The sequence below is a fragment of the Saccopteryx leptura genome, chromosome 11, assembly GCF_036850995.1.
Source record: "Saccopteryx leptura isolate mSacLep1 chromosome 11, mSacLep1_pri_phased_curated, whole genome shotgun sequence".
NCBI classification, from domain to species: Eukaryota; Metazoa; Chordata; class Mammalia; order Chiroptera; family Emballonuridae; genus Saccopteryx; species Saccopteryx leptura.
In genome coordinates this window covers 16,042,301-16,069,091 of record NC_089513.1, presented here as the reverse complement: position 1 = coordinate 16,069,091, position 26,791 = coordinate 16,042,301, and the positions used below count along the sequence as shown (strand labels likewise).

The 26,791-nt window shown below is 40.0% G+C and overlaps 1 protein-coding gene across 18 annotated transcripts in view; it reads right to left on the bottom strand.

Annotated features, from left to right (window-relative positions):
* Window positions 1-26,791, bottom strand: part of TCF4 (transcription factor 4) — a 368,508-nt gene that overhangs the window by 127,744 nt on the left and 213,973 nt on the right. The window contains exon 1 of one of the 18 annotated variants that reach the window (XM_066353377.1): window positions 769-784. The exons of the other annotated variants lie outside the window; for them this stretch is intronic. Coding sequence (XP_066209474.1) covers window positions 769-777 — 9 coding nt within the window. The 5' untranslated portion in view covers window positions 778-784. Of the gene's footprint in view, window positions 1-768; window positions 785-26,791 lie in introns of those variants that run through there. 18 annotated transcript variants of the gene reach the window in all.

Genomic DNA, 26,791 nt, shown 5'->3' with positions numbered 1-26,791 from the left:
CACCACCCCCCAACTGATAGTACTTAAACCAACGCAATAAAGAAAACAGCATCTGCTGCTGAACTAAAAACAATTAAAACACAACAAAACAAAAAAGAGAAGAAAAGCAGTCTAAAAAGCCAACACAGTTTGTGAATTTTTAATTCTTTACTTTTGAGAGGAAGGTAGAAAGGTGATTCTCTTTAAAACAATATTTTAATCTTTTAAATTGACTAACATTTTAATTGAAAAGAAAAGGACACTTATGTAAGACTAATGTTTTTTTTATCTTGACTTAAGCTCACATCTGGGAACTATTCCTGACCTTCCTAAACAAGAACTAAGAAGCATCTGATCTTTCTAAGGCACACAGCTTCCCCGGCTAGCTGCTCACGCTGGCTGAGTGTGGGTGCTCCAGTCCATTGAGAACTCTCTCTGCCTCTGCATCGGCACAGCGCGAGCCTCCACAGATTAACACAGCGCCACGGGGAAGAAAATGCCACTGAACCAGGAGGAAACTCAAATCCTCACATTAACTTCCGAAATTATACATATAGTAGGCTTTCCACACTAACAGGAACAAATTAAAGAACTTTAGAATGCCCTCTTGAGGACTATCGGAGGCTAAAACACATCCCCACAGATTAAACATTTACCTGAACAGGAGAAAACTTTCACAAATATCATTAACTTATCATGGTGTGACAAATTACTAAACCTTCGAAAATGATGACACATGAAAGATTATATAATAATATTACATTTTCTAAAAACTACAGCGAAACTTACCCATAACATATAAATCGCCTGATTATACTCTGCATTGGACACATTGTTCTTTTAATTATTCTGATATGCAAGAAAACAAGTGTAGATACTACCATTTATATTAAGATCAAATTTACTATTTAATAAAGAAATTTTAAAATTAAGTACTAAAAATCTAACTTTATCGTTACTTGTAATCAACTTTTACTGACTGAACTAATTACTGTCCTTGATAAAGTACAGAATGTGTTTTCCCTAATCTAAATTCTAATCACCATGTCACTCACAACAGACTTAGGGATGCTTCACTAACACACTATTCACATGCAAAATACTCTAAATAGGCCAATTATGACTCTGCCCCTGTTCCCTGGTTAACCCGCTGAGAACTGAAAAATTTCACAAGGCAGTCACCAACTAAAACAAAGGGTGCTTGTTTTAAATTAAGGCAGTCTTTTTGATTCCTAAATAGCTCAACAAAGTGGCATGTCTGCTAGTGAAAGCAGTTGGTCAAATATGACCCATAAGCTGGAAAATCAAAAATTCAAACCTCCCCTTTCCACCGCCATATAGCTAAATATCATAAAGAGACCCTCTTCATTCCCAGGGAGTTTTGTGAGGCTGGATGAGTAATAGATAAAGGACTAATCAGCTAGTGACAAGCTTGTCTTCGCAGGATTCCAGTTTCAGACTTTTTAAAGGGATACATAATAAACCTTACTTTAAAATAAAGTTCAAGGAGGAGATTTTGGTTAGAAGCACATTCTGAGTAACAAACTCATTGCAAGTATCTTAATATTCACCACATAAATAGCTAATAAAGTAAAGACCAGATTATTTACCAGTTAATAAATTTGACATCCACATGCTCAATTACTGACTCTTCCGAATTTAAGATGTCAAAATGCTATGCAATGACAAAACAAGATATAGAACGCTTTATAAAAGAGTTTCCTACAAAATCAGAAATCCAACAATATAAAATCAAATGATTTCTTTGCTTTTATAAAAATGCTGTTAAAAAACTTTAGAATCTCAACTCAAAATCTCACTCCTGGTAAATCTTATTAACAAAGTCTATATTTATTTAAATCCAAATCCAGGTTTCTTTGAAATTTCCATCAACAAATCTGTGAATGATTTAAATCACGACTTTCTTAGAGTTTGGAAAATCTACACGAGTCTTCATTTCATTGGAAACAGGAGTTTAAAATTAAATTATTAGTAACTTTTTTGTACTTTAATTTTTAATGAAATGTATTGGGTAACATTGACTTATAACACTATACAAGTTTCAGGTGTACAACTTCATATCAGCACATAGCGCAGACTCCATGGTATGCTCACCACTTGAAGTCTAGTCTCCTCCCCTCACCATAGAGTTGATCCCCTTTACCTTCTTAGTCCTCCCCCAATCCCTTCCTCTCTGGTAACCATAGATAACTTTGTATTCTGGATAGGCATTATCTCATTTCTTCATTTTAATTTTTCTAAAATTATGCAAAATATTCACAAAAGGGCTGAGCAAAATATGTTGAAATGCTTGTTTGTCTTTTTAACGAGCTTCATTGCTGTAGTTTGTTGGTGCTGGTAGCAAAGGTTTCCGTTACCAAGAAGGTAGATGTCATCAATAGGTCAACAGAAAAACAAACACACTTGCTATAGTATATTTTAGCAGCATTTACACTAGAGCTGTGAAAAATATATAATGCTAACTATGTGATAGCTAACTGCTGTGGCTGACCTTACTATTGTTAATTTAAAAGAAAATCATTTCATGGGCCACTTGTAAATAATTCATACAGCCAACACTGGAAAGTGCAGCCACAAACAATGTAAAGTGACTTGGTACTAAAACCAGATAATAGCTACAAACATGTAGTGGCTCACGCTAACCTTTTTTTTTTTTTTTTTAAACAAAGTACATTCCTGTTTCCATCTTTTTAGACTTGTTTGTTTAGATCTTTTTCTTTTTCACTTGGACAATAGTCACTTTTCAAATACAGCAACAATAAGCATTTCCTCACACTAAGGGAACCTTAATCACCCCTGTAGGTAAAATTAAGATAAAAATATGTGTTCTTATTGCAGGGTATACTTGTGAAATGAACAATAACCATTTACTATTGTTTGGCTTTTACGTCACACCCTTAACTCTATAGCAATGAGGAAGATAAAAAAAACTTTCCACCAGCTGAAAAACCTGAGTTTAAAAAATTTTAAAAGTTAATTACCTTTGATTTAAGGCAAATTAAGTATTGCATAGAATGGATAAGGAATTCGTTTATATACCAATTTACCTACATGAATATGGTTAACAAAAGTTAGGTTTGAAAGCTCAAGTCTACTTTTAAACTGGGCCACTCCATCTTTGCCTCCAACAGGACTTGAAAGGTTTTGGGTTCTGACATTGTGCAAGCTCATGCCTTGCGGTCGGGCTGGGCCCTGGGAGAAAGCCGCCCATGTCTGCCAGGAAACACTGGAAGCAAGATGTGGCATCGCAGAGAGCTAACCTGTAAATCTTAAACCCAGAGTTTAGCATTTTGTTTAACTGTCTGCAATGTGATGAGACGAGCCCTTCCCCTTATTCACTCCTTATTTTATTGAAAGACAAAAGATTTTAAGACTCAGAATAATCTAGCCAAAGAATAAAAGAAGCTGATATTGTTGATCAGGTTTAAATATTTTGGGGTTCACCCCCTGGCAGCCAATTCTTCAGCAGAGAGCCAGTTCCAAAACAGCCACTCAAATGCCAAGTGCAGCCTTCTGAGAGGGTCCCTTTCAATTAAAATTTTTGTTTGTTTTACATCAGATCTGGGTCTCAGACTGTCTTTCTCACACATTCTCAACCCTGCCCCCATTTCTTTCGGGGGAAGCTTTTCAACATCCTCGATCAACCACTGAACTTGGCTTATGCAACCACGAATGCAAACCATGAATTAAACCTGAGTAACAGAAAAGCAGCATATATCTCAAATTAGATTTATAACTGAATGGTAATCAAAAATAGAACGAACCTCTTCAAGCTTAAATTATCAACTTTTTCCTTGTTAAACTAAAATCATCTTGCTCGGAACTATTATTTCATTTCAGTCAGCACTTTAAATGTAATAGGTGGGTGGTACATTTCTAAAAAGGAAGATTATATTTACCCTTAATTATAGATATGAGTGAGATCAGAGTAAAGTGAATGCTGCTTTTTGGCTTATAATTAATTCATCTAATAGTTGAATGACCTTGAATTTCAGAGTTGGAGTCTGGGAGAGCAAAATAAAAAAGAAGTAGAAGGAAAGGAATCTCTGGGGGAAGGCAAAGGTGCCCCCAGTTTCTTAGGGCTTGCGCTGATTTTGCATCACTCCCATTACGTTGTGATCCGCTATCAGACACAACATCTTGGGGGGATGTTGTAGAACAGAGAAAAGCATTCTCAGATGAAGCCAGATTAAGCCCCTTTTCTGAACTATTGCCAAATGCTTGTGAGTCTAATTCATGTTTGGGTATTCTGGTACCCACACAGCTGCAATTCCCTTCTTTCATCACAAACCTAAGTGATGTATAGTGGCTTTGTGCGGCGAACTGACTCTATAAAGCTAGGAATTTTGGAAGGCTTTACGTGAATATTAAAAGAAAATTCTGAACCACATTAAATTTTAAGTATCTAATAGACTTCACAATGCTAAGTGTAAAATTCACATTGAGAAAACTTACAAATTAGATTTAAAACTCTTTTTCCAAAATAAAAAAAAAAAAAGAAAAAAGAAAGAAAATCACTACCGAGGTCACTTCTACACAGTTAATTCTGCACAGAATTGGGTTTTCAAAGACACTGCTGAATAAGATTCCTAACAGCCATGGGGAAGTTCTTGCAAATCCCTGTCGAATAGCTGCTGCTGAATTTGCCATTCTGACCACAGAAGGGCCATTGCTGACTTACTACAGTAGCAGGAGGGGACGATAATTTTGCTGCTGTTGGCACTTACTCTGCAACATAGAATCTATCTCGCACCAAAGGGCAATGAAGAACGCAGTATTTCCACCTGTCCACTTTTGAACTTCAACGCTCAGAACTGAAGGTCAGTCTTTGGACAGTCTTTAGTCCTAAACCTGAAGTTCCTGAAATGCACCTTTTTGGATTTTTTTTTTCTGTCCTATGTTTGGCTTCAACAAAAGAAAATGGGGACATTTAGAAAGATAAGAAGGCAAGGACAACTTTCATAATTAGGGATTTAACAGATTGTTATTGTGCTGCAGAGAGATGCAAATTAAAATGATCTTTTAGCAAAGATCTTCTTTTAAGGACTTTTGAACAAGGTTCTCTGTTTTCACTCTAAAAGTGGAATGCACATGGTACAAGTCAGAAGGAGAACTTAACCCTCCCAGAGAAAGGGGGAAGGTGCTTTGAGGTCAGACACGCCAGCCGGAACCCTAGCTCAGAGGCACACAGCAATGTGATTGGGGGTTGGTTATGTAACTGCCCTAAACCGTATTTTCCTGCTCTGTAAATAGGGAATAGTAAAAGCTCTACTATAGCATTATCAGGAGCAGATGAAATAACATGTAAAATGTCCAGGAGAGCTGGTGTCCAGCACGTTTACCCTCCTTCCTCTGCCCCTCAGATTCACCATCCTCTGAGGATTAAACAATTCCTCGAAGGTTGTGAATGACTGTCAGAATTTCTGTCCCACTTTCAGATGGAAAGTATACATTGAGATAATAATTTTGAAAAAAGGACTGAGAAAGCGTTAAATAGTGATGATATATATAGCCTAATGGTGCGAGTTAAGCTGGCAACAAGAAATGGCTAGTTTTGTTCCATATTTAATAAAGAAACTGGCCAACAATCCATCTCAATAATTCCAGCTTAAGTGGCCATTTTCCTGGAACTGCCACAAGGGTTACTTCAATGGCTCATTTAATTTTGCTTTTGCAAGCATGAGCAAACTGTGACTATTAATTCAACTATATGTGAGAAGAAAACTAGCCACATTAGGTGTGCCCACATAAGTGTGTAAAAACAAAAAAAAATGCATTTGATAGAATTTTATCAATCATGTGATGTCAAGTTCAAATTCTTACTACTATATCAGCCACTGACAAATGATTTCAAAAAGGCACAACTTTGCTTTTCTTCAGGCAAGGCCAATGACAAGCATTTAATGAATGTTACGTGGTACTAACCAAGAGCTATTCTTAAAAAAATATTTATTCCCTCATTACATCATGAAAAAATAAATGAATGCACTTCATAGTTTTGGTTGGAAATGTGTATAACTAACTCCGTTAGAATTCAAGTGACCTTTTACAAAATCACCTATTTTAGTACTGATTCTATTTCACCAGACATTCAAGAATTCAAATATATTATCTTTTCCTATAAAAATAACACTTCATATTCAAATGTTACAGTGGGGTACAAAGGTTACCATAGTAAATATTCCATAAAGTATAAAAACAGAATGACTGTTAAGTAAAATTAGACCTGTCCAAGAGTTAGCAAGATCTATGCATTCACCTGTTTGACTACCTCTCAGATTTAAAATAAAATTATTGTATACAATAAAATGAGGTGGGTTTTTCTGTGGTTTCTGAAAATTCATTCTTGACTCCCAAGTCATCTTTCCACATTAAAAAGAAGACTACATTCATTAGTGAGAAAGTAGAAAATAGCAAAAAGAAAACAGCAAAGCAATCGGTCCCCTCCAATAAAAGCAGACCTGAAGAAATCTGATAGAAATAATATATAATTTAAGATAACTATCTTCTTTTCAGATTATGTGCCTTCTCAGTTTAGGAAGTTTATTTAATATATAATTTGATAAGTATACTATAACCACTACTTGCCTTAAAATGTCTCTCTTCAGCAATTTCATTCCAGTGTAAAAATAGAACAATTTGAATAAGATATGTTAATATGCTATGAACTTAGAGCCACTTCTTCCATAAATATAAACATGTGGCTACAATAAATGTCCTGAAAAATGTCCCGGTTGCTATTTTAGTTAAATAAAAGAGTATCAAACTGTCACGTCAGTCTTCCTCTTGTTGGGTGGGGAAAGGTCCATTTTAAGGTTGTTGAAAACGCCTTTCCCTCTGAGCAACGATCCATAGAAACGATTTTCACGTAGATACCGTCCACCCAGAGAGCAGAAATTGCAGTATCATTCAGCCAGCTTACCCAGTACCCGCCACAGGTGCTCAATTAAAGCCTGGTGGCCAAGCCTGTAAGATTTACTAAAATGAAGTATCCTGATAACTATCTAATCTTGTGAATAAGGTGACAAGCTTACCATAATACAACACAAGAAATTGAGGTTATCTGGAGAAGCAGGACATGTATCATGAATTTTCCAATCATTGTGAAGTTATTTAAGCCCTGACAACCCTTCCAGGGCTCCCTGTGGCCCTTGCTTCGAGGGGTCTGCTTTCCATGTGCGTTGACTACCTCCAAAGTTCTCCTTCCTGAAAACGTGGCTTATCAAAAGTGGGTGGTATGAAACTAGTTCAAACACTAGTTTAAAAAGGAAATAACCTATTTGTGTTTTCCCTAGTGTGCTTGCCCAGAGACCTGCCACGGTAAATGCTCACTAAGTATATATTTAGATGAACGCAGAACTACTGCTACTGATCAAATCGAGAACTTATGTAACTAGTCTAGACTTTCTTTTTTTTAGCATAAATCTGTTCCTTTAGTAATTCCAACTACTGTTGCTATCCAACATCAGTAGTCGCAGCAGCGGTAGTGGTCATAGTCCGAAGATGAGGAGGAAGAATGCAAAATCCTAGTCGTGGGAACTGTGATAGGTGGAGTAGCAGCAGCGGCTATTCCAACTGAGTGTCTGCTATGAGCCAGACACAGCTGCAGATCTTTACATACTAACAAGGCAGAAGATATAACCCCCATTGTACACACAAGGGCATTAGCGTGGGAACGCTGCCTAACCCATGTGGCTGGCAAGCAGCAGAGCCAGGAGGGGAATTCACTTAGGCTTGACTTCAAAGCCCATGCTTGTCTTCTACCTCGCACACTTCCCCCTCTATCCCTTACTCTTGGTTTTGTTCCTGCCCTCACCCCAACCATTAGGAGGAGTCAATCTGTTTCTCTGCAGTTCATCTTAACATCAAAAGCTCACCTCTCACACTCCAGTAGAGCCCTAACACAATAGAGCAGCACATGCCTGAGTGTGAGTGCTCTTACCTACTGAATAACCTTGGACAGTCTGTCCAACCCTTGCAGGCTTCGGGCTTCTTGTCTGAGAAATGCTAGCACTATGCCCACCTATTGTATTAACTTAGATACTAATGTGAGTTTAGCAAAATTCCCAGTACTTACTTAGCCTTGATTAATTAATAAGGAATATTACTAGAGTGTATACATAAAATACCTTACTATATATATGGATACAACACTATATAACATATAATATAAATTAAAATGTAATGCAGTATATTATATCTAAGTATCATATGTAGTGCACCTTACAAAACTTTGTAAAAGGCCGAGGAGGTGTTAGGCTATGAAACAATAAGCCCTCTCAGGTGAAATCTCAGTGAGAATCTCAGGTCTGGTGTCTGAAATCTCCCCTGTTTTCACTGTTCTCCATGCTCCCCATATGCTCTACCCCGGGCTTCCAAGGTGTGGTCAACTTCTCCAATGAAGTTCAAAATCATTTCTTTTTTCTTTCTTTTTTTTAATTTTTGTTATTCCTTTTCCACAGTCTGCTCTCATTTTAGTCCTCTCACATTTCAGTCCTCTTCCTTCTAGACTTTTCTTTCTACTTCATCTGAAGAAAAATCACCTGCTGTAACATTTCTCATATTGCATGGCAAGTAAGTGTTTATTCACTTGATTTCTCTCTTCTAGTCTGGAAGTTCCTCAAGGGCAGAAAGTGGGCCCCGGTAATCTTTGTATTGCTGACATTCTGCACAGTAGGCCCTACCACATAGTTGCCCTCAATAGCTAATTACTTAACCAACTACAGAATATGCTTACAAAATCCTGTTTCTCATCATGAAGATAACTTCTCCATCTCTAGCCCAGTAGACATGTAATTCCTACATCTATATATTTAGCCTGGTCCTCACATTTTTCCTGTGCCTCTGGAATGATTTTTAAGAACACCCTATGAATGCTTCATTAAAAAAAAAACAAAAACAAAAAGAACCAAAAACTTAAAACTTGATCCTTTATAGATAAGACACACACATCTCTCCCTCAAAAATTCTGCAGCTTCCTAATAATTCTCTACACACTTTAAAATATATTTGAGGAGTCAGCATTTGTCAAGTCTGCAAATAAACCAGTTGTGTGTCTGTATAAACACACCCACAATGGTTTACATTTGTGTTTATCTATGACTGGTTTGGTTAAAAAAGGGCTGGGCTGCATTGTCAAATAGTTCACCATTCACCCAATGAGGCCACGTTCTAGAAAGAATTTGGAACACCTAGGGTGTGCAGATAGAATGCAGAGTAGCAGATTAGGTGATACCATGCGTCCCAGCAGAAAGGACACTGCAGAAAAGAGGAACAAAGACACAGTGAGGACAAGAGGGATGGTTCGTGGAGAGTTTTAAAAAAGAACAGTTTCTCTGGGGAACACAGCATAGAGAACTCGCTAGAAGAAATTAAAACAGCTGGCTGAGAAATTACTCGCCTTAGTAGATGGCAAGAAGTCTTAACTTGATATTTAGCACCCGAATTCTAGTTTCTTAACTATGGAGAGTAGGCTGGCTCAGAAGGTTTAAAAAGTAGTAGCAGCTCAATGCAGTTCAGTGGACTTATAGCCATAGAAATAGCCATTGTAGACTAGAGATAGGAGTAAGATAATTAAGGCAATGGCTTAAAAACTGAGCTTTAACACAATCCAAATTTTTGGTATATTTCCTCAAAGGAAGTTATATGGCCTAAACTCTCTTAGGCTATTGATATGCCAATATATTCTAACTCTGACTAGGCTAGTGTTTCCAAAATGGCATCACTAAGAACAATGTTCTAAGACAGAGGTCATCAAATATTTTCTTAAAAGGCCAGATAGTAAACATTTTAGTCTTTGCCAGACATAAGGTCTCTGTTGCAACTATTCCACTCTGTTGGTGCATACTCAATCAGCCATGCATACTGTGTACATAAACAGGTGGGGCTCTGCTCCTATAAAACTTCATCTATAAAAACATGCTGTGGGCTGGCCCTGGCTGGTAGGGTGAGCAGTAGAGCGTCGGCCCGGCATGTAGAAGTCCCAGGTTTGATTCCCAGCCAGGGCACACAGGAGAAGCGCCCATCTGCTGCTCCACCCTTGCTCTTCTCCATTATCTCTCTCCTTCCCTCCTGCAGCCAAGGCTTCAATGGAGCAAAGCTGGCCTGGGCAGTGAAGACGGCTCCATGGCCTCTGCCTCAGGTGCTAGAATGGCTCCAGTTGCAACAAAGTAACAACTGCCTGATGGGCAGAGCATCCCCCCTGGTGGGCATGTTGGGTGAATCCTGGTCAGTGTGTTTATACAGACACACAACTGGTTTATTTGCAGACTTGACAAATGCTGACTCCTCAAATATATTTTAAAGTGTGTAGAGAATTATTAGGAAGCTGCAGAATTTTTGAGGGAGAGATGTGTGTGTCTTATCTATAAAGGATCAAGTTTTAAGTTTTAGTTTTTGTTTCTTTTTGTTTTAATGAAGCATGTGGGCATCTGTCTGCCTCCCCACTTCTCACTTCAGAAAAATACAAAAAATAATAATAAATAAATAAATAAATAAAATATGCTGTGGGCTAAATCCAGCTCCAGGCCATCATTGGCTGACTTTTTCTAGGATGGGGATATAGTGTCTTTACAGGGTAGATCCTCAAAGTTCAATTATTTTGCCATGATAGACACGCCACAAAATTTTAGGAAGGTCATCTGCACCCATCACCCCTCCCTCCACCCTGGCCCCACCCTGAAGGTTCATTTATCATATGCTGCTGTCAGAACTTAGCTTTCTGAAGCTCGGCTGCTCCTTTCCTCTCAGCAGAGAAACCTTCAGAGCTTACAGCCCCCCTCTCCGCCTCCACCCACAGGCAATTTCACCTAATCCACCTTGCAGGCCTGCTCTCTCTTCTCCCACACATTTAGTCCCCTGGGCTGCACTGAGCACCTACTGTGAGCCAGCCACTGTTCTAGGCACTGGGATGCAGAACCACAGTCAACTTGGCCTAAGGACAGTGAGAGTCACGTGGAAGCCATGCTTCTTCCAACTGCCTTTTCCCTCACGGCAGCCACTGCCAGCTCCAGACTCCCAGCCTTGACCTCCGCTCCTCTCCCACTGAAACAATGACCTGTCCCTCTTTTGAAATCCCATTCAAAACTCACTCGAGGAAATCCTTCCTGAACTAACCAGTCACTAATCACTCAGTTTATTCAATATTCTCACACACATTTTATAAGCACCTTTCAACCTTTATGTTTATATTATAACAATGAGTAACCAACTAACTTCACAGATTTAGAACAGAATTGTAATTTTGAAGTTTCCTGATAATAATTGTAGAGCATTGGTACCCATCTATACTCTACCATCAAGGATGTAGGACAGGCATATAGTTTACTAAGTATCCTCATAATTGCTCATTATAAATATATTTAGATTTTGAGTATATGACACTAATTATCTGAACTAATTCATGAGCAAGTTTAACAAAAACCATGACAGTAGTCTGCAACACAAACACTTCTAAAGCACCAAAATAATCTCACAGATCATTTTTTTTTTACAGAGACAGAGAGAGAGTGAGAGAGAGAGTCAGAGAGAGGGATAGATAGGGACAGACAGACAGGAACGGAGAGAGATGAGAAGCATCAATCATTAGTTTTTCGTTGCGACACCTCAGTTGTTCATTGATTGCTTTCTCATATGTGCCTTGACCACAGGCCTTCAGCAGACCGAGTAACCCCTTGCTCAAACCAGTGACCTTGGGTCCAAGCTGGTAAGCTTTTGCTCAAACCAGATGAACCTGTGCTCAAGCTGGCGACCTCGGGGTCTCGAACCTGGGTCCTTTCTCATCCCAGTCTGACGCTCTATCCACTGCGCCACCACCTGGTCAGGCTAGATCAATTTTTAAATGAGCCAAAATACTTTGCTTTTCATACAAATATTCTGCCAAAAAGTACTTGAGTAAAATTAAACTGACGACTCAAAATTAAAATAGACTTTTTTTTTTTTTTTTTTTTGGCAAATACAAACACAATGCCAAATAGAGAAAAATAAGTGGGGACAGGGAAAACATGAAATTCTAATATAATTCTAAATTTTATCTGAAAAACTAAATGCATGATAATTAAAGCTAAGAAATACTTTTACAAAGAGGTTGGGAAAACCTACTATATAGACTTACATATATGCGTATGTGTCTCTGTGTGTGTATATATATAAATATAAAAATATATATATTTATATATAGCAAGTTAATTAAAACAGTTTGGTACTACTGCCAGCAGTGACAAACATAGCAATGGAAGTCTATAAAGATTTATAATAAATGCATCATTCAAAAAAATCAATAAGGAAACAAAAATTTCTTCAATAATTAATAGTAATTTGCTCTAAAGAAAAAACATTAGGTATTTACTTCACATTTCATGACATAATGTATTTAAATGCAAATGTTAAAACATAAAACCAAATGAATATAATAAGCAATTTTTCAAAAAAATTTAAGTAGAGAAGACCTTTGTTAGCAATAACATCTAGGCGTAGAAAAATTAAAGAAACAGAAACCTATGGCTACACGTTTTTCTTTTAAACACTAAGAAAGCCATAAAAAAAGTTTGATAACAACTTTGCAACAAATAGTTCAAAGAAAAGATAAATACCTTTAATAAATAAGAAACTCTTAGATTACAATAAGAAATAAACTAGGTTGGCTGGTAAAGAACACGAACCATTCCGTTACAGAAAAAAATAAATTTGAAAATTGGTAATAAATACAGAAGTGGGCAAAAGTAGGTTTACAGTTATTTGTATGTAAATAATGCAAATAAATAATATAATAATTAACAAATAAATAATACATTCTGCACGCAAACAACTCCAAACCTACTTCGTCCACCCCTGCATATGAAAGATATTTGGCAAATGACAGTAAGACAAACTTTCAGGTGCAGTGAGAAAGTTAACCTTCATAAATAGCTACTGAGAATGTAAACTGGTATGAACGCTCTAGAAGGCAATTTAAAATGTATAGAAAAAATTTAAAGTGCATGACTTTGAAATTTCACTTTTAAAATTTTACCCAAAGGATAAAGTTGAACAAGCATACTAAAATATATGTGCAAAGATGTCCATGGCAACTTGGTATTTTTGAAAACTTAGAAAAACCTAGCAGTAGTTTTGTTAAATCAATCGATCAGTCAATATGAAATGATGTGGTAAATTTATACTTAATGAAAAGGCATGTTTTAAAAAACTAGCACCTAAGCCCTGGCCGGTTGGCTCAGTGGTAGAGTGTCGGCCTGGCGTGTAGGAGTCCCCGGTTCGATTCCCTGCCAGGGCACACAGGAGAAGTGCCCACCTGCTTCTCCACCCCTCCCCCTCCCTTTCCTTCTTCTCTGTCTCTCTCTTCCCCTCCCGCAGCCAAGGCTCCATTGGAGCAAAGATTGCCAGGCGCTGAGGATGGCTCCATGGCCTCTGCCTCAGGCGCTAGAATGGCTCTGGATGCAACAGAGCAACGCCCCAGATGGGCAGAGCATCGACCCCTGGTGGGCATGCCCAGTGGATCCTGGTGGGGCGCATGTGGGAGTCTGTCTGCCTACCCGTTTCCAACGTCAGAAAAATACAAAAACAAAAACAAAACAAAACAAAAAAACTAGCGCCTAGACAGTAATTGCAGGTTTAACCATTCTCCACAATTCCTCTATAATTCCTTAGTAAAATCATGATATTTTATTAGAATGGTTCTGTTGCTTCTGGGCCTTTAGGCTAAGATAAAGTGTATACTATTATTGATTATTTTGGCAAGTTCCACTGCTTACATTTGTTGTAAGATAACATATAATACACTCTAACTTCATAGAGTTCTGCAAGAAATCTTAGATAGTAGGGAGGGCAGAATACAGATTCCTTCATTTCAGAACTATTTCATGAACTTCATAGCAAGATAAAGAATAATCTGATTTTATTCATGTCTGCGTGGCCAGGTGAGGCTGCCACGGGGCAGTTATCAGCTATCTGAGAGCTTTCTATAGCAAGTACTAGAAACAAACCTTTCAATATCAATATGAAAGGGAGAAGACCACTTGATGACTTTTTAAAAGTATAAAAGATAAAGTGGTTTTCATTTTAGTTTTTCATAGAGAGATTACGGCATTATTTATAATTTGCTAATGTGCATTACAAAAATATAGGGAAGCGGGCTGGCAGTAGCAAAGAGACATCTCCCTTCCTGCGCAGCTTCCCTGCGGTTTCCTCAGTGATCTCCCAGAGCAGCGGCCATGCCCACTGTGCAGAACAGTTGCGGACGACCATCGACCATGGACGGCACAGAGCACAGGGCAGAGCTGGTGGCGAGGCCCTTTCTCGCTCCATGGGTCCGCACAGCTCCCCCAGCGCCCCCGGAGCAGTGCGGGCCTTTCCGCACAGCTCCCCCAGCGCCCCCGGAGCAGTGCGGGCCTTTCCTCAGAGCTCCCCCAGCGCCCCCGAAGCAGTGCGGGCCTTTCCTCAGAGCTCCCCCAGCGCCCCCGGAGCAGTGCGGGCCTTTCCTCAGAGCTCCCCCAGCGCCCCCGGAGCAGTGCGGGCCTTTCCTCAGAGCTCCCCCAGCGCCCCCGGAGCCCTGCGGGCCTTTCCGCACAGCTCCCCCAGCGCCCCCGGGGCAGTGCGGGCCTTTCCGCACAGCTCCCCCAGCGCCCCCGGAGCAGTGCGGGCCTTTCCTCAGAGCTCCCCCAGCGCCCCCGGAGCAGTGCGGGCCTTTCCTCAGAGCTCCCCCAGCGCCCCCGGAGCAGTGCGGGCCTTTCCTCAGAGCTCCCCCAGCGCCCCCGGAGCAGTGCGGGCCTTTCCTCAGAGCTCCCCCAGCGCCCCCGGAGCCCTGCGGGCCTTTCCGCACAGCTCCCCCAGCGCCCCCGGGGCAGTGCGGGCCTTTCCTCAGAGCTCCCCCAGCGCCCCCGGGGCAGTGCGGGCCTTTCCTCAGAGCTCCCCCAGCGCCCCCGGAGCAGTGCGGGCCTTTCCTCAGAGCTCCCCCAGCGCCCCCGGGGCAGTGCGGGCCTTTCCTCAGAGCTCCCCCAGCGCCCCCGGGGCAGTGCGGGCCTTTCCGCACAGCTCCCCCAGCGCCCCCGGAGCCCTGCGGGCCTTTCCGCACAGCTCCCCCAGCGCCCCCGGGGCAGTGCGGGCCTTTCCTCAGAGCTCCCCCAGCGCCCCCGGGGCAGTGCAGGCCTTTCCGCACAGCTCCCCCAGCGCCCCCGGAGCAGTGCGGGCCTTTCCGCACAGCTCCCCCAGCGCCCCCGAAGCAGTGCGGGCCTTTCCTCAGAGCTCCCCCAGCGCCCCCGGAGCCCTGCGGGCCTTTCCTCAGAGCTCCCCCAGCGCCCCCGGAGCAGTGCGGGCCTTTCCTCAGAGCTCCCCCAGCGCCCCCGGAGCAGTGCGGGCCTTTCCTCAGAGCTCCCCCAGCGCCCCCGGAGCAGTGCGGGCCTTTCCTCAGAGCTCCCCCAGCGCCCCCGGGGCAGTGCGGGCCTTTCCGCACAGCTCCCCCAGCGCCCCCGGGGCAGTGCGGGCCTTTCCGCACAGCTCCCCCAGCGCCCCCGGGGCAGTGCGGGCCTTTCCGCACAGCTCCCCCAGCAACCCCGGAGCAGTGCGGGCCTTTCCTCAGAGCTCCCCCAGCGCCCCCGGAGCCCTGCGGGCCTTTCCGCACAGCTCCCCCAGCGCCCCCGGAGCCCTGCGGGCCTTTCCGCACAGCTCCCCCAGCGCCCCCGGGGCAGTGCGGGCCTTTCCGCACAGCTCCCCCAGCGCCCCCGGAGCAGTGCGGGCCTTTCCCCAGAGCTCCCCCAGCGCCCCCGGAGCAGTGCGGGCCTTTCCTCAGAGCTCCCCCAGCGCCCCCGGGGCAGTGCAGGCCTTTCCCCAGAGCTCCCCCAGCGCCCCCGGAGCAGTGCGGGCCTTTCCGCAGAGCTCCCCCAGGGCCCCCGGGGCAGTGCAGGCCTTTCCGCACAGCTCCGCGGCCTTTCAGCTGAACAAGGTGTGACATGAGACACACAGGTTGAAGAACTAAGTTTTTTTAGTTGGGAGGTGCCATTTCTGAACTTGCCTCGAAATATTCCGTAGCCAGGTAGGTAGGCCTTCTTTATTTTATATTGCTAAATCTTGTATGAACTCTAAGAAGGAAGTAATTTATATGATGGGCTTAAACAATAAAAATATGAAATCCTTCAACAATAATATTTGCTTCATTTGTTATTTGGCTTTTTTTTTCTCTAGTAAAGGTAAATGGTTATTTAAATTTTTTTTTTTATTAATTTACAGGTCCACAATCCCTTCAATTTTGATATTTTACGAGCTCTGAAAACTTTTCGTTGTTTTGTGACAAACCTAACCGGTTGCCTGACCTGTGGTGACGCAGTGGATCAAGTGTCGACCTGGGAATACTGAGGTCGCCCGCCGGTTCAAAACCCTGGGCTTGCCTGGCCAAGGCACATATGAGAGTTGATGCTTTCTGCTCCTCTCCCTTCTCTCTCTCTCTCCTCTCTCTCCCTCTCTCTCTGTGTGTGTCTCAAAACAAACAAACAAACAAACAAAAAACAACCTGAATAAAGTTAAAAATAAAAATAATAATAATAAAAAACCTAACCAAATTGATGTGAGGATATCTATCCTTTTTTTGTCCTCCTAGTTGAATACTCACGTTTGCTATAGAAATAACCATCTATTTAATTACTCAGTGCACATCAGAGTCCATGTTACATGTACCATATTAACTTCCTAAGACACAAACAATTTCTGAATCCCAAAATATACATGACTTCCAGGGTTCTCTGGCCTACAAGTCCTTAGGCATGGTTTGAAAGAAAATTTACTACACCATCTTCAATCACGTGTGGGGCCACTGCCAACACCTAAACCTACTGAGAGTGAAAGCGACTTTCAATTCTTTCAGAGTGTTCATGCCTAGCCTCCCAGTATCACGTGTATCTGAACGTGATACCTAGTAGATCACTTATAGGAAGACTGTGTGAGACTTTTCCTTATTGCTTGCCATATGCTAATTTTCTCTCCTAGAGAGCACTTTCATATTCAGAACTGCTAATCATATCTATTAACGTTTTTTGATTGTTTTGGATGTAAACTACTTTACTGGACACATAATTTTCACTGCTACTAGAAGAAAGTTTTTTTTTAAAGATTTTACTTATTCATGTTAGAGAGGAGACAGAGTGAGAGGGAGGGAGAGAGAGGGGGGAGGAGCAGGAAGCATCAACCCCCATAGATGTCTTGAGCGGCCAGCCCGGGGACCTGCACTGGTGATGTCGGGGTTCCAGGTCAGTGCCTTACCCACTGCGCCCCACAGGGCAGGCTGGAAGGCAGCTTTATGTAACCTACTATATTTTCCCTCCATAAGACGCACATTTTACCCCCAAAAGTGGAGGGGAAAATGCCCGTGCATCTTAATGGAGTGAAAAATACGGCATTTTATTAACTATATTAACACACCATTTGGTTCAGAATTTTTTTTCTTATTTTCCTCCTTAAAACCCTAGGTGTGTTTTGTGGTTAGGTGCATCTCATGGAGCAAAAAATACGGTAAATACAAACCTTCAAGTTTCATTCAGGTAGTAGAGGTGAAGACTCACCTCCCTCAGGACCCAGTGTGACCTTCGCTCTGAACTGGGGGTCCCACATTTAACACCAAGACTCTAAAGTTTTGTAGCAATAGATCTAAAATCGTAGGGACAACCTGACATAGACCAGCTCTGAGCATGTGTGTGTGTGTGTGTGTGTGTGTGTGTGTGTGTTTATGTATACACATATATTTTATGTATTTACATTTATTTGTTAGTTTGTATACTGTCCCATCCAAATACCCACCAACCTATCTGCGATCCTCCCTCTTTCTGCTAGGACAGACAACACAGCTCTTGAAGCTTCTATTCCTTTGCCTGAAATGTCAACACTGGCTAAAGGTTTTGAGGAAATTATGACATACCAAGAAGTTTTCATAGCTCAGTCAAGTGTCAGGCTCCTATTCTTTAGAAACCATGTAGAACTCATAAGTTTATTCCTTCCATAACAGCATTATATGTTCTAAGCACTGGTATAAATCACAGTACAATGTGAGTTTCACTTACGGATGTGCAAGAAAACATGAACAAATAAGCAAGTTAGTAGAGTAGGTTTGAAAGGCATCCTGTATGTTCAGAAAGAAGAATGTAAAATACAATGAAAAACTGTAAAAATATGCAAAATGGATGAATTATAGATTATCACACTCCAGGTAAGACTTAATGAGGAAAAACTTCATTAAGTTAAGTTGTCTTGAATATTCTGTATCCCCCAATAAAATAATCAATAGATCCTAAAATGAGCAGGTGACAGAGGACAGGAAACTTTACAATGGGGAGCAGACCGCAGCACATGAATTCCCTGATCAATCTGAGTATCACAAAAAGAGAATGGCCAAGTATCATTTATCTCTTGATGTACAGCAAAGAATGTAAATAAGATAATCCATGAAAAAATAGAACCTACATTTTATGAAAGCTTTAGATTCAACTATAATTTTACAAGAGAATGATCCCAATCTAAACTGGGGATATCACACAGAAAAAAATGACCCAGTTATTATTTTAAAAAGCCTTATAAGACAGGATAATCAAATTCTACATGTGAACCTGTTTGGATTTCAATTCAAAATGTCAACTGTAAAAAAGAGATTTTGCAAGACACCTGGGGAAAACTTCAGTATGCTATTAAAGTATTATTGATAGTTTTGCTAGGTGTGATACTGACACATGGCCATGAAAAACAAAGGAAAGGGCTTACTTGTTAAGAGATGCTCTTGAAATTTTTATAGGTGAAATAATATGCTGTCTGGGGTTTACTTTAAGATGTTTCAGAAACAAAGTAGAAGGGATGCTAATAGAAGAGAGATTGTGGAAAGAACAGCATCTGTTCAATCTGGATGATGGATACATGGTAGAGAATTTTGCAATTTTCTCTATTTTTCATGAACTTAAAATTTCCCTAATAAAAATGTCCTATCCTCAGGGTGGGGCAATTGCATTCTGCCAGGCTGATTTCTCAGGGAGGGGAGAGTTCCCCCCAAGAAAGAGAACCACTGAGCTACGGAGCGAGACTCGGTTCCTGGGGTGGTGACCATGCAACACAATGTACAGATGATGTATTATCAAACTTAACATCTGAAACCTATATAATTTTGTTAACCAATATCACACCAATAAATTCAATTCAAAAAATGCTCTAAAAGGTTAACATGTCAGTGAAACAAATTACACATATTTTTAAACTTAAGGAAAGAGATTAAGACTCAGAATGCTGCCTGTACACCAGCAGTGAGGAAAAAAGCCGTGGATTCCTCTAACATTCATACTCTGTCCCTTTCTGAGAGTCACAGAATTTTAAAAACTGGCATAGAGACAAAGCCCTTTGATATACTAAAGGTCAAGCAGATGGTCAGAAAAAGAACCATAAGTCCCACCTGACCCGAGGACCAGTTCATAAATTCGTCCTTTTGCCCTTGTGCCAGGATGCTTGTAGATGAAAAGTCAGAGGCAGAGTAACTGAGGTCCGTGGACAGTCAGGGAGCATAGCTCAGCCCCTCACAAAAGCACCCATTCCCAGCAAGTACATAGAGCAGTCAACCTCATCAACTCCCCTCCGAATCCATACTGCCCTCACACCTGCACAGTGTTCACCAGAAATTTTAGAATGTTTAAATACTCTGGTTTTGGCATTAAGGAAAAAAAAAGATATTTGAGGGAAAAATCCAGCAGCTGGATTTTTTTACACTGACATAAATAAAAATGTATTCATTAAATGTTTACAAAAGTCAAAATTCAGCAGTTCACTAAACTGGGTTATTTGGCGACTGCTCAAACATCAACCTGTCAATCTGCAGGAGAAAAGAGCTGTGCATTTCTAGCTCTCAGAACATGGAAGGCTCTTCACTCATAGTGCAATGGATCAAAAGGAAGTTCCTGCCCCCCCACCCCACCCCACAGACCTCCTGGCCCACCCTGGTCTCCCTTTGTGCTGCAGAGGCACTGGGTTTCTGGGTGAGGAGTTCCTTTAGTCAAGGAGCAGTTCTCCTACAATAAGCACATTCTGACCCCCCCCCCCCAACTCAACTGTAGGTTAAAAAAGAGGAGCATTCAATCAACTAAGCAAAGAGCCTCAGTCATCACCTAGGACGTTCTAAGTGTGCCCTCCTAACGGGCCTCCTAATTCGTAGTGGGCCTCTCACTGTGTGATTCATTTTCCCAAACAGGATTTTAGGGCACACTGAATGTGTGTTACTTCAAATGACAACTGTCTAGCAAAATTTAGAGCTCAGAGAGATATAATTAGGCCTGAAAATGTGAAGAAAAAGATGAGAGTGTCTTGACAGGAGTAAAATACACCAAATCTGCAGGAAACGATCAACTAAGAAAATATGGATCAGACAAAGAGAATATTGCCAAAGGGCCAGTTACTAGATTGGAAAACAATGAACACAAACATAAGAGTAAAGAGACAGAATGTAAGTATGTAAAGGGTAAATCATAAAATGTGTTTTCTTTTATAAGTAATTTGTGACTCTATTCTGTAATATGCTATATACTGGTTTTGGGAAGAAATGTTTCCTTTCTACTTATAATCTTTGTGTTGAATGAAGCATTTTAAGTGGCATTGCCTGTCCTGATTCAGATCTGAATGACCAACGTAATTCCGACACAAATAATCACATAGAAAGTCCGTGTCACATCTTATTCATACGTGGTTTGACCAGCTTTTCTTGGTATTACTGAGGTCCCCTGAGGTTTTGTTTTTACCCTTGAATCTGGCCAGTTTGTGCTTTAGAATACCTCCGCCAGGGTCAGAATGTTCTAGTTCCTGCAAGAATAGTGGATCCTTGGTCTCAACAGGTACAGGATGTCCAGAGAGCAGGAAAGAGTTTAGAAACAGAGACCAAAAGAATCTGGGTGAAGCAGCCAGAGAGCCACGAAGACTCTTGCTTTTAGGGTGAGGTAGAGGGACTAGGGTCCAAGTCTTCTTAGACAAGTTACCCAGCTTCCTCTAGCCTTGGCCTCTTCATCGGTGAAATGGAGACAATAATACCACCTGTCAGTGGAGTTGCTTAGAGGAGTACAGAAATGATCCACAGGAACAGCCTGTCAGAAAGTGTATTAGAGCAAAACGAGTGCCATAGTGAGAGTCAGAAAACTAATTGTTCATTCATTCCTGCTTTTCTTCTTTGAAATGCAACAGCCAGGGGCCAGGCACTGCACTAGGGAGGGGAGAACAGCAGTTACATGTCTCCATTTACTGGAGGATTTTCAATAAACAACAATGCTTCAGCTGTGAAGTCTCCCCAATCATCAGTCTGATATGGAGATGCCTCTCCCCATGTTCCCCTGCACTCAACACATGTCTCATGCATGCATGATGCTGAAGATCACCCTAGGCTGAAATTATGATTTCAAGTCTCCACTTGCCTCTCCCCTCAACTGTAAGATCCTAGAACTTGGGGTCTTTGTAACAATGGCATCTAGTAATATTTATAATAGCAGATAGTCAGTACTAATTCAGCGGTAGGATCAATGGATAAATAATTGAAAGAATAAATGGATAAAATAACTCTGAATTTCTAGGTTTGTAATTTATAAAATGAGGATAATATCAGTGTCCCCTTCTGTACTCTACTTATGCATTTAGAAAGCATCCAATTTTATGCAGGCATATCTTTGTTCATAGCAACACAATGGTCAAGAGAGGGGAGCAATCCCAAGTGTTGATCAATGGATGAACAGATAAACAACATGTAGTATGTAGGTACAGTGGGATTTTACTCATCCGTAAAAAGGAAGAAAAATTTAACACACGTTACAACATGGAAAAACCTCAAGGACATTACACTAAATGAAATAAGACAAACAGCATATGATTCCACTTACATGAGGTACCCTACAGTAGTCAAACTCATCCAGACAGAAAGAAGTATAGTGATTGCTGGACGCTAGGAAGGAGGGGTAAAGGGGAGCTGTTGTTTCATGGGTGCAGAGGTCCAGTTTTGCAAGATGAAAATCTTCTGGAGACTAGCTGCCTAACAATGTGACTATAACTAGCACTATTGCACTATACAATTAGAAATGGTTAAGACGGTACATTTTATATTATGTGCTTTTTATCACAATGAAAAAAAGTTGAAAAAAATTCTATGTAGGAAGGCTGACTTTGGATGATGAACATATGTCTACTCTCCCTCCAACCCAACAACTCATAAATGATTGCACACAGTACACACATGTGTGTGTGTGTGTGTGTGTGTGTGTGTGCAAGTAAGTGGTAGATTTAGAACAGCTATAATATAAGTAAGGGCTAAAAAATAAGAAAAAGTACTTCAGTGAATTAAAAATTTGAATTGCTCTTCAAAGCTAAAAGTAAATGAATTGACTCTATCGTGGGAGGATAATATACCATAAGCCCAGCCAGAAGAGGGCAAGGAAAAAGCCACGTACAGTATTCTCCAATCCCATGGTCAATACATCAAACGGGAGGATGTCTGATGGAACAATCAGTTTTTAACCAAGACGCCATACTTGGATCTGCCAGACAGCCTAAGACAAAGATGAAATTTAAAAAGGGGACACAGGAGATGACGTCAGAGTAATGGCGGGGTAGAAAGCGATTCCGATAAATCTCCCCCAAAACTCAACAAGATCTTCAACCAGAAACAGAAAAACCTATACTTGGAGCCTCCAGATGCTTCGCAATACACCCAAAGATGCCATTAAGGAAGAGAAAATCGAACATCATGGATACAAAAGAAAGAGAGGTAACACAGCTAGATGAGGAAAAATCTATGAAGAAAAAATTTAATATATTGGAAACCTTGGAGCTAAATGACAGAGAATTCAAGATAGAAATCCTAAAAATCCTCCGAGATATACAAGAAAACACAGAAAGACAATTTAGGGAGCTCAGAAAACAACTCAATGAACACAAAGAATATATGTCCAAGGAAATTGAAACTATAAAAACAAATCAAACAGAGATGAAAAACTCAATTCACGAGCTGAAAAACGAAGTAACAAGCTTAGCTAATAGAACAGGTCAGATAGAAGAGAGGATTAGTGAAATAGAAGACAAGAAACTTGAGGCACAACAGAGAGAAGAAGAAAGAGACTCAAAAATTAAAAAAAATGAGATAGCCCTACAAGAATTATCTGACTCCATCAAAAAGAATAACATAAGAATAATAGGTATATCAGAGGGAGAAGAGAGAGAAAATGGAATGGAGAACATACTCAAACAAATAATAGATGAGAACTTCCCAAGCCTGTGGAAAGAACTAAAGCCTCAAGTTCAAGAAGCAAACAGAACTCCGAGTTTTCTTAACCCCAACAAACCTACTCCAAGGCATATCATAATGAAATTGACACAAACCAACAGCAAAGAAAAAATTCTCAAGGCAGCCAGGGAAAAGAAGAATACAACATATAAAGGAAGGCCCATTAGATTATCATCAGATTTCTCAGCAGAAACTCTACAAGCTAGAAGAGAGTGGACCCCAATATTTAAAGTCCTGAAAGAGAGGAACTTTCAGCCACGAATACTATACCCATCAAAGCTATCCTTCAAATATGAAGGAGAAATAAAAACATTCACAGATACAGAAAAGATGAGGGAATTTATCATCAGAAAACCCCCACTCCAGGAATTACTAAAGGGGGTTCTCCAATCAGATACAAAGAACAAAAAAAAACAGAGCCACAAGTAAAAGCTCCAAGAAGAACACAATAAAACCAAATTTAAACTGTGACAACAACAAAAAGAAAGAGGGGGAGAAGATGGAGATTAACAGTAGCAAAGGACGATGGAGTGCAAAAGTACTCACAAAATAGTTCGCTACAATGAACAGGGTAGGGACCCTTTTCATTACTCAAAGGTAACCACCATTGAAAAAACCACCACAGAAGCACATGAGATAAAAAAGATAGCAACAGAGGAAAGATGTATGGAATACAACCAAATAAAAACAAAAGATAGAAAAACGAAAAAGAAGGATCAAACAAGACACAAAACTAACAGAAAGCAATATATAAAATGGCAATAGGGAACTCACAAGTATCAATAATTACAGTAAATGTAAACGGATTAAACTCACCAATAAAAAGGCACAGAGTAGCAGAATGGATTAAAAAAGAAAATCCAACTGTATGCTGCCTACAGGAAACTCATCTAAGTAACAAGGATAAAAACAAATTCAAAGTGAAAGGCTGGAAAACTATACTCCAAGCAAATAACATCCAAAAAAAAGCAGGTGTAGCAATACTCATATCGGATAATGCTGACTACAAGACAGGAAAAGTACTCAGAGACAAAAATGGCCATTTCATAATGGCTAAGGGGACACTGAATCAAGAAGACATAACAATTCTTAATATATATGCACCAAACCAAGGAGCACCAAAATATATAAGACAGCTACTTATTGATCTTAAAACAAAAACTGACAAAAACACAATCATACTTGGAGACCTCAATACACCACTGACGGCTCTAGATCGGTCATCCAAACAGAGAATCAACAAAGACATAGTGGCCTTAAACAAAACACTAGAGCACCTGGATATGATAGACATCTACAGGACATTTCATCCCAAAGTGACTGAGTATACATTTTTCTCCAGTGTACATGGATCATTCTCAAGAATTGACCATATGTTGGGCCACAAAAACAACATCAGCAAATTCAGAAAAATTGAAGTTGTACCAAGCATATTTTCTGATCATAAAGCCTTGAAACTAGAATTCAATTGCAAAAAAGAGGAAAAAAATCCCACAAAAATGTGGAAACTAAACAACATACTTTTAAAAAATGAATGGGTCAAAGAAGAAATAAGTGCAGAGATCAAAAGATATATACAGACTAATGAAAATGACAATACGACATATCAGAATCTATGGGATGCAGCAAAAGCAGTAATAAGAGGGAAGTTCATATCACTTCAGGCATATATGAACAAACAAGAGAGAGCCCAAGTGAACCACTTAACATCCCACCTTAAGGAACTAGAAAAAGAAGAACAAAGACAACCCAAAACCAGCCGAAGAAAGGAGATAATAAAAATCAGAGCAGAAATAAATGAATTAGAGAACAGAAAAACTATAGAAAAAATTAATAGAACAAGGAGCTGGTTCTTTGAAAAGATCAACAAAATTGACAAACCCTTGGCAAGACTTAACAAGGAAAAAAGAGAAAGAACTCATATAAACAAAATCCAAAATGAAAGAGGAAAAATCACCACGGACACCGTAGATATACAAAGAATTATTGTAGAATACTATGAAAAACTTTATGCCACTAAATTCAACAACCTAGAAGAAATGGATAAATTCCTAGAACAATACAACCTTCCTAGACTGAGTCAAGAAGAAGCAGAAAGCCTAAACAACCTATCAGTAGAGAAGAAATAGAAAAAACCATTAAAAACCTCCCCAAAAATAAAAGTCCAGGCCCTGACGGCTATACAAGCGAATTTTATCAAACATTCAAAGAAGACTTGGTTCCTATTCTACTCAAAGTCTTCCAAAAAATTGAAGAAGAAGCAATACTTCCAAACACATTTTATGAGGCCAACATAACCCTCATACCAAAACCAGGCAAAGAGGGCACAAAAAAAGAAAACTACAGACCAATATCCCTAATGAATACAGATGCTAAAATACTAAACAAAATACTAGCAAATCGAATACAACAACATATTAAAAAAATAATACATCATGATCAAGTGGGATTCATCCCAGAATCTCAAGGATGGTTCAACATACGTAAAACAGTTAACGTAATACACCATATCAACAAAACAAAGAACAAAAACCACATGATCTTATCAATAGATGCAGAAAAGACTTTCGATAAAATACAACACAATTTTATGTTTAAGACTCTCAACAAAATGGGTATAAAAGGAAAATATCTCAACATGATAAAGGCCATATATGATAAACCATCAGCTAACATCATATTAAATGGCACTAAACTGAAGGCTTTCCCCCTTAAATCAGGAACAAGACAGGGTTGTCCATTCTCTCCACTCTTATTTAATGTGGTACTAGAGGTTCTAGCCAGAGCAATCAGACAAGACAAAGAAATAAAAGGTATCCATATCGGAAAAGAAGAAGTAAAGGTATCACTTTTTGCAGATGATATGATCCTATACATCGAAAACCCCAAAGAATCCACAAAAAGACTACTAGAAACAATAAGCCAATACAGTAAGGTCACAGGATACAAAATTAACATACAGAAGTCAATAGCCTTTCTATATGCCAACAATGAAACAACTGAGAAGGAACTCAAAAGAATAATCCCCTTCACGATTGCAACAAAAAAAATAAAATACTTAGGAATAAACATAACAAAGAATGTAAAGGACTTATATAATGAAAACTATAAACCATTGTTAAGGGAAATCGAAAAAGATATAATGAGATGGAAGAATATACCTTGTTCTTGGCTAGGAAGAATAAATATAATCAAGATGGCTATATTACCCAAAGCAATATACAAATTTAATGCAATTCCCATCAAACTTCCAATGACGTTTTTTTAAAGAAATAGAGCAAAAAATCATCAGATTTATATGGAACTATAAAAAACCCCGAATAGCCAAAGCAATCCTAAAGAAAAAGAATGAAGCTGGGGGCATTACAATACCTGACTTCAAACTATATTATAGGGCCACGACAATCAAAACAGCATGGTATTGGCAGAAAAATAGACAATCAGACCAATGGAACAGAATAGAAAGTCCAGATATAAAACCACATATATATAGTCAAATAATTTTTGATAAAGGGGCCAACAACACACAAT